Below are 9,326 nucleotides of genomic sequence, written 5' to 3' on the forward strand. Positions count from 1 at the left end.
TTGTATATATCTATACGTATTTCGGCAAATTCGCTTTTGCCTTCATCAGAATTTCTAATATTCTCCTGACAAAACTTCTTTTAATATCGAAAATCTGTAATAATTTTTTATCTAAAAAGATAAAAAGAAGAAGATATTCAATACTTTTAAAAACAAAATAAAGACGATTTACAGTTTCTCAAAAATGTTTGTATATGATATTTTCTTTAACTGGAATAGGATGAGACTGTTGTCTAAGGATACGGTTTCTTTACTATGCTTTAACTTTAAAAGAATTTATTTAAATTATTTAAAGATTTGTTTAAAACAAACGATGTGTTATTTTATGTTAAGATTGTCGTATTGCATTTCACGTTTTTTAACAACTTTAATAATTTTTATTAATTTTAAAAATAATTATTTGCATTCTCAAAAAAATTATTTACGAATAATTAAATACAAGAATTAGTCTTGGTCTTTGACCACTGATGGTGGGTATTTGACAATACTCGAAACAGCTGTATGGTCAGTCAAAAATTCAATTAAATAAAATACTATAAAAGGAATTTTTATTGTTGTAGTTCACTACTATTCGAAAAATCTCACGAGATTATTATGTATTCAGTATTTGATTAAAACTATTTTAAAAAATATTTATTTAGAATAACTATAAGAAATACGAAATATCCTTCAATTGAATATAAAAGAAGCACAATGGATCTCTTACGCAGCAGTGTCTACTATGCTCCGTTCTAGAAATAATAATAGTAAATTTATAAGTGATTTCTTTAACCTCATATACTAATCACTTATTTACCTAAATTGTTTATTTCTTTGTCGACTTGCGATATGTTTTTGAATGCAACTTTTCATCACAAAATTGAAATAGATTAAAAATTAATCTTCCTAATTATTAAGAATAGAGAATAATTTCACTTAGAATAGAGAATAATTTCGCTTAGAATAGAGAGCATCGGTATAATTCTAAATTTATTGGAGTAATTCTAAAAACCATTTTCCTTAATATAACTTTATATAATAAAAATATAGTCTATTAATAATAATCGTTTACCGTGTTACCAACGGCCTGTTAGGTTAACAGGCCGTCAATCTAGCTACCTCATATAAGCTACTGGACACGGTGAAGGAGAATATATGACTACAAAGACCAATCAGGGGAGGAATAAATAAGTACTTATAAATTTATGTGTTGTCGGAAAAGTACGATTAAGTGAAATAAATTCATAATCAAAAAATTAATACAAGACAACGTTGCTTATTATAAAAAAAATTTTAAAATGTCTATAAAATTTCTTTCTAAATTATTAAAATCTTCCGTATGTAGTCTATTTGGATCAATAATAGTGATTTAGAATATTATAGCAATAATTAATTTTTCTATTATTTAACACAACAATTGATAAATTTATGTATATATAAATGTTTAATGTTAGAAAACAATACTTAGTATGAGAATCTACAGAGTATCTTTGAAATTATAAGAACCTACGGCAGGTAAACAATTTCTAATATCGGTCATAAAAATATTTAATTCATAGCTGTTTAAAAAAATGAATTCTAAATTATATTTAAGACTTATTTAATTAATTAACGTTTGAATTTTTTATTTCTACCAAACTAAACTAAATGAAAAAAATAATTATTTGTCAAAATTATTATCAAAGTTTCTTTGGTAGATAATCTAACGCTAAAAATATATCAAATAAAAACATTTAAAAACATTTAAAATAAAAATTAATTTTTCTTAAAATGAATAGTTATAAATCATATTTAAATCCAATATTTGATGTACATATACTTAAAATAAAAATCTAATAATTTCGAAAAGTAAACGCTTGTGATTGTATAAATATTGTATGTAAACTAATGGCAAATTCAAAAACTAATACTAACACTTTAATAGTTTATAATATCTAGAAAATTCATAAGCATTCGAATTCTTAATGTTGGATAGCCAAACTCTATGTAAGAAATATCTATTTTCTGAATAGTTAGTCACTTCGAAAAACCTGCGGCAATTAACCAAATCCTAAACATCTATTCAAAAATATTTTATTATAATAATACTAAAAATAATTTTCTCATAAATAACTCTGGTATATATATAATATAAATACTCAATATTAAACACAAATGTTAATATAGCAAGTATTTATTTATTTCTGTTTTTTTTTTTTTTGAACTATTTAATCCTTCAAAGCCTTCGGTTAGTAGTTATATATATCTCTCTCTTTCAAATAAAATTCATTTGGGTAAACAATATTAAAAATAATTTTTTTATAATTAAATAAAAAATCTTATATGTGTCTACTACTCTATTTTATTTAAATATGAAAACCAACTATTTCTGTAAATGTTGAGAATATAAGGAAAGAAGGCCGGCCTTCGGTAAGTAATCGAATATATTGTTAATATATTAAATAATATTTTTTGAAAAATTTAAAAGTAGCCAAAATTTTCCTATAACGAGATGAAATATTTTATATGAATATTTAATATTAAACTAAAATTTAAATATGAAAACCAGCTATTTCTGTAAAAGTTGAGAATAAAAAGAAAGACTTAAGTTGGTATTCGAATGCAACCATTCATCTTAACATTTGAATAAGATAAGAATTTATATATTCTTGTAACAATATAATAGCTACTAATAATGAATTCTAATTTTGCATTAATAAATTATATATTTTTCTGCTGAGATATCTGAAACTGTCTACCTATATATTATTACGATCCATATAGATATAGTAAACTAATCGGAATTGTGATATTAGAAACCTACAATTTATGCATAGCTTAAATGGTATATTAATTAATGAACTAATAAATGAATCGAACATATAACAAAATGTCTCATTTCCACTAGATGTAGTGTCTTAAAATAGTCATCTAAGTTTAAGTGATATATAAATTAATGAACCAATAATCGGACATATAATAATATCTTTAATCCTACCACTAAGTGTAGTAACTTAAATAAGTCATCAAAGTTTAAGCGGTATATGAATAAATGAACCAATAATCAAACACATATATAACAATATCTCTCATTCTAACACTAAGTGTAGTATTATAAATTAGTCGTCTACGTTTAAGTGGTATACGAATGAATGAACTAATAATCAGACATACAATAATAATATCTCTCATCCTAATACTAGATGTAGTATCTGAAACTAGTTATCTAAGTTTAAGTGGTATACGAATGAATGAACTAATAATCGGACATATAATAACAATATCTCTCATCCTAACACTAAGTGTAGTATTATAAATTAGTCGTCTAAGTTTAAGCGGTATATGAATAAATGAACCAATAATCAAACATATATAACAATATCTCTCATTCTAACACTAAATGTAGTATCTGAAACTAGTTATCTAAGTTTAAGCGGTATATGTATAAATGAACCAATAATCGGACTTATAATAATAATATCTCTCATCCTACCACTAAGTGTAGCATCTTGAAATAGTCATCTAAGTTTAAGCGGTATATGAATGAATGAACCAATAATCGGACATATAATAATATCTCTCATCCTACGACTAGGTGTTGTATCTTAAATTAAACATCGCAATTTGAAACAATTAAAATAGGTAGGTAGGTAGCTTTAATCGATCTGCCTAAATCCGTAGTACTTGGGAATTGTAAATAGAAATTTATACGTACTCATTGCTATTTTATGAAAATTATTTTATTATTTTTTAATATTTTTCAAATATATATATTTCTCTAATACTTGATTTCTAACGATTCGTTTATTTTATATTTTCATAATTTTATTATTAATTCTTTTCATAAATAATAATTCTCTTGTGTACGATAAGACATAATGTATATATATATACTTGTATGTTAAAACTCAATTCTGAGGCTAAAACTACAGAAAGTGTATATTTGTAAATAATGTGTAATTTATTTAAATATATTTTTAAAAAAATGAATACAAAATTATGAAAACAAATATTCGACAAGAAGTCTAGAGTTATTACATACAATTTTAAAGAAAATATTTTCGTAAAGCAAAAACAAATATAAACTTTTTAATAATTAACAGTTTATCACACTTTAAATAAATTTAATTATTCTTTAACTGAATATATGTTATTTTGAAAAATTTAATGTTATAACCAATAATCGAGAAATAATTTAAATGTAAACGATTATATCTATATCTATATCTATATATATTAATGTTAAGGTGTTAAAATGTTGAGTAATTTAATTTATTTTGAGATGTTCATTTAGATATAGTCAAGATACGGTACCATAAAAGGCAGAAGGAATGAATTTGGACGTGAAGTAAAAAATTTAAAAATAATTCAAAAAAAATTTAAAGAAAAATAAATAAAAATTAAAAATTAATTATTTAAAAACAGTAGCAAAAATAAAAAAAAAAAACAAAAAAAATTATTAAATAAAAAATTTATAGAAATTTACAAATTATTTTTGATATACTATATTTGTATTTGGATGTATGTAAGTATGTTCGTATGAGTGTCAGGAATTTTCATAAATGAATTTAAATATATAAGTTTTTTTTATAATAATCATACATGCATGATAATGTCTTGTGAAATGGAATTCTTAAGTATTTAAACTGAATAAATAATTTACAAAGTGGATATATCCAACAATCCGTGTGAGTCATGCTGATGCTGATGATGATTGGCATGGTGGTGGTGGTGGTGGTGATGGTTAGGATAGTGCAGCAGTGTTAGAGACCCGCTGCTGCCGACATCCACCACACTATCTTCACTAACGCCTCCGGTATCGATGCGTCCAACAACCGTTGCAGCTGCGGCAGTGAATACTGGTGTGCAATAACTCAATTGGGAGTGATGTTGCAACGCCGGAGAGTGTGATGGTAATGATTGTGCTGAAGAATGGCTACCACCCGAGGTGGATGAGCCAGATGCTGTCGGACTGGGTCTGCCGCTATGATTGCTAACGAAGTTTGTCAATAATGTACCATTAGCGACATGTAAGCCGGATGAGCTTGTTCTACTCCTAGCTGAAATACATTCAGAGTTTTGGTTATCCATGGCGCCATTTTGTTGTGTTTTAACACTATTTATGGAATTGATATAACCTGTTGGTGGTGTTTCACCAGTGGAAAAGAGCTGACGATGTACGGCAGATTGCAGCTGAAATGTTGCAGCGTGTGACGCCAAATGATTTGACGATTGCTGATGCTGTTGTTCCAAGAGATGTGGTAGCAAAGTGGATTCGCTATGCTGTTCGATATTCAAGGGCAGCGGCGGGTTTTGTATGTGCTGCTGATGCTGATTGTGAATAAGAGGTGTTAGGACAGGGGGTGGTGATGTTGACCCATTTGGGGTAACACCTGACACGGCAGAAACCGGAAGCACAGTCTGATTATAGACGCTAGCCATTTCTCACATATGGGCAAGTGGTGCCATTACACGCATCGATTGCTGATGCTGATGCTGTTGTAAATCTGGTGAACTATTTTGGTAATGAATCAAATTGCGTTGATGGTGTTCAGCTGCTGCGGCAGCTACAGCTGAAGCTTGCATGCTGTCAGGTATATGATACATGTTAATCAAATGATTTAAGTCTGACGATTGTTGGGAGTTCGCATATTCTCTTTTCATAATATGATTGTTATTAGTGTTGACTGCAAGCGTTGAGGATGCGCCGGCATTTTGTTGTGAAGAATTGTGCAAAGGACTAGGCGATACAGGTTCGGATTTAATACTTGAGTCGCTAGGGCTATGACTTTGACAGGAAACCTGCGATCCTGGTTGACCTGAAAGGCCATATGGTGAGCCAGGCTGTTGTTGGACGTTACTGTATGGTGAGCTCGGCTGTTGAAGATTTCCATAAGGAGATGTTTGGCCACCAGAAACAGTACCATACATGCCATATCCACCACCAGTCGTTGCATTCATATAATTCAATGAGCCAGCAGCTGCTGCAGCCTGATGCATTTGACCCATATCATATCGATGATAGTTACCCATATATGCGCTATGCTGACTTTGATAGGCTGCTGCCGATGGATCATGCATCATATAACCATTTGGCATATAACCATTAGGTGTACTCATTTGATACATATCGCGATTAACAGCGGCTGCTTGTTGTGCGGCTGAAATCGATGTACTCGAAGCGTTCCGAGATGATACATTTGCATCAGATGGTTGTAATAAAGAACCAACACCTAATGGATATTTTTCTTTTGTTTTTGTTAAAGTCTTCGTTTTACGTCTTGGGCGATATTTATAATCTGGATGTTCTTTCATGTGTACAGCTCTTAGACGTTTGGCCTCATCAATGAATGGACGCTTTTCAGCTTCTGATAGATCTTTCCACTGTGCTCCGAGTCGCTTTGAAATTTCTGAATTATGCATTTTCGGATTGTCCGAAGCCATTTTGCGACGCTGACCACGTGACCAAACCATAAAAGCATTCATTGGCCTTTTAACACGATCGGCATTTTGTTGATTCTTATTTGTTGTTGAATTATTATTATTATTAACATTTATATTTCCCGTATTATTGCTCGCAACACCGCTCCCACTTATTGTGGGACCCTGACTACCCATACTCGAATGATGGTGGGCATGGTGGTGCGATTGTCCAGGCGAAGTCATATGATGACTGCCAATGCTGGTGTGCGATGATTGCGTTGGACTTAGATCACTTGAACTATGCAACGGTGAACCGTGCTGTTGTTGTATACCCGAATTATTACTTAATGTATTAGTCAAGCTCGATTGCAGTGTACTAAGTGCATTACTAGTACCGTTGCCAGAGAGTGAAGCAGAACTTTGGCTAGAGGCAATATGCGAGGTCATATGATGATGATGATGGTGATTGGATATATGCGATTGAGCCAAATGCGATTGCCCAAGATTCATAAGTGGCCCCAAAGCACTATAGGGAGATGCTGCATGACTATGAAGTGCGGCGGAGGCGTGATGAGGAGGCATTGTCGCGTGAAGTATGCCGCCTTTCATGTCCGATTCCATAGTTAGCATAATTTTTTTAATGTCGTATTTATTTAATAGTAAATTAAATGCTCTTTGTTATTTTTGTTGTGTGTTGTGTTCTTTCTCTATATATATACTTATATATATATATATATATATTATACTAAATTTGTTTTGTATAGCTTACACTATTATTACTAATATTATTTTTTCTTTTTGTTTAATTTCTTCTTCTTCTTCTACACTTTATTCCTTTACTTTTGCTTTAGAACCGAATTGCATTAGTTAGTTTTGAAAACAAACTCGTACGTTTATCCATTTATGTAGATTATTGTTGTTTTTTTTTGTTTTTTTTTTGTTTTTTTTCTTTTTTATTAAAACTAGAAACACATTTTTTAAGTATTTTTTATTTTAATAATTGTGTCACATAATCACTGCATGTACTATACGATACTCTCTTTCCAACATAATTAATTTTTTGAAACCATTCTTTATTATTATTATTATTATTATATTTTTTTGTAGATATATGTGTGTATGTATGTATGTTTTAGAGGATAAAGTGGCAATTTATATAAATTATTATTTTACATCTTATATATTTGAATATATATTTTGAATATTTTTTTAATAGCTTTTAATATTTCATCTTTACATGTACATATGTATTTCCATTTGTTTGTACAATATTTAGTTAGGATATACTTGCGTACATATGTAGTATAGTATATGCGTAGTATATAGGCATATGGAAATTATTGTTTTTCCGGATATAGAAAAGGTTTTATTTTGTTTTGGTTTTTTTTTTGTTATTGTTGTTGTTATTAATTAAAAGCACACTTTATACAATTAAAAAAAATTTTCTTTTTTTTTGTAATTTAAAAATTTGTAAACAAATTGTTTATAATGCACAGCACATTATCTATCATTCACACAGGTTATAAAACTTCTGATAAAAATCAGCACTGCAATTGTACGTACCACGGGTAGGTAGTACTTGTTGTTGGGTTTCTGGATTTCGGTTTCTGGTATTGGGTTTGGGTTTTGCAATTGTTTTACTCTCGGTCTTGTTTATTATTATTCTATTTTTTGTTTATTTAACTTTATTTGATTTTATTTATTGTTCGAAGGCGAAACAAACAAACTGAAATTGAGACTGAGGCTGAGGCTGAGACTGAGGCTGATACAGCAAAAAAACACACGACAACAATAAAACACGACATCAATCACCGAATTTCAAAACGCAAATGATTCTTAAAAATTTCACTGTTTGATTTTCCGTAAATCACAGATGCAGCAGCAATATCGGCTTACTTTGGTTTTTGCTTTGCTACCGGTAAAGCGACCAGCGAGAAGCGAGTAGCGAGAAGCGAGTCGACGCGCACAAGGCAACGGCAACGGCAAAGGCAATGGCAAAGCAAAGTAAAGTTAAGTTAAGTAAAGTGAAAAAATAAAAAATATTATAAACACCAAAAATTCAAAATGCGAACGAACACAACGAACGAATCTTCTTTGAACGCACAATTTAAATGTGTTAAAAAATAAATTATTGTTTATGTTAAAATTCTTTACACAGCAGTGTTTTGAAATAATTTTTACTAGAAACGACTTTTAATATAAGGAGCAACGCGAAAAATGCCTCCACACTGTTCTGAATAGAGCACCTTTCTGTCATTAATAGTCGAGTTCGAAACCTGTTCGAGGTGCTCGAAACGCAAAACAACTCTCAACTCAACATAATCACAACTCAGTAACTGTCTGCCTGCCTGCCTGCTTGCCTGCTTGCCTGCCTGCGTGCTTGCTGTTATGATATAGCGGCTGTGTTAGTTAAACCACCCTGTAAAGCTGCGTAGCTTCTTCCACTCGCACAAAATGGGATGATGTGCGAGTGAGAAATGTAGTATCACATGTATAGCTTGTCAAACGAGTTATGTGCACAACTTCGTTGAAATGGCATTGTATTGGTTAAGCACAGCTGCACTTGTTTAATATGTGTTTGTGTAGAATGTATTGGGAATATGAATTTACTTGTCATGACTTAACCAACAACAACAACCAACTCGACTCAACGACACATGTATTAGCGAAATGTGTTGATAGCTGTTAGCTGTTAGCGGATAGCGGATAGCTGTGCTGTGCTGTAAAGTAATAATAAAATTTAAATCCCTCATTGGTGGGTTGGATTTTGCGCGTTACTTCTCTTTCAGCTTGCAACATTTTAACCAATCAACTTGCAACAAATGATGAGGAGGTCTTTCCATTCTGTACGAAATACATTTGCTATCTCTTTTATACATGCATGCTCTTGCAAATACGTACATATTCGTCGTGTATGCTTGCTCTATGAAAAAGTTTCGACTTAT

General features: G+C 30.4%; 2 protein-coding genes across 2 annotated transcripts; both read right to left on the reverse strand.

The window, feature by feature from the left end:
- Window positions 1–4,617: 4,617 nt before the first annotated feature.
- Window positions 4,618–5,400, reverse strand: LOC119688397 (MOB kinase activator-like 2). Its single transcript, XM_038103076.1, has one exon. It carries the CDS (start codon window positions 5,398–5,400, stop codon window positions 4,618–4,620), a length of 783 nt encoding a protein of 260 aa, XP_037959004.1.
- On the reverse strand, window positions 5,383–7,079 carry LOC119689770 (transcription factor Sox-2-like). The gene has a single exon (XM_038104672.1). The coding sequence runs from the start codon at window positions 7,009–7,011 to the stop codon at window positions 5,404–5,406; it is 1,608 nt and encodes a 535-aa protein (XP_037960600.1). The 5' UTR covers window positions 7,012–7,079; the 3' UTR covers window positions 5,383–5,403.
- Between the last annotated feature and the right edge of the window lie 2,247 nt (window positions 7,080–9,326).

Source organism: Teleopsis dalmanni, chromosome X, assembly GCF_002237135.1.
Source record: "Teleopsis dalmanni isolate 2A chromosome X, ASM223713v2, whole genome shotgun sequence".
NCBI classification, from domain to species: Eukaryota; Metazoa; Arthropoda; class Insecta; order Diptera; family Diopsidae; genus Teleopsis; species Teleopsis dalmanni.

Excerpts from the sequence above, each read along its gene's own strand:
- LOC119688397 (XM_038103076.1), bottom strand. The coding sequence starts at position 5,400 with ATGGCTAGCGTCTATAATCAGACTGTGCTTCCGGTTTCTGCCGTGTCA.
- LOC119689770 (XM_038104672.1), bottom strand. The coding sequence starts at position 7,011 with ATGCTAACTATGGAATCGGACATGAAAGGCGGCATACTTCACGCGACA.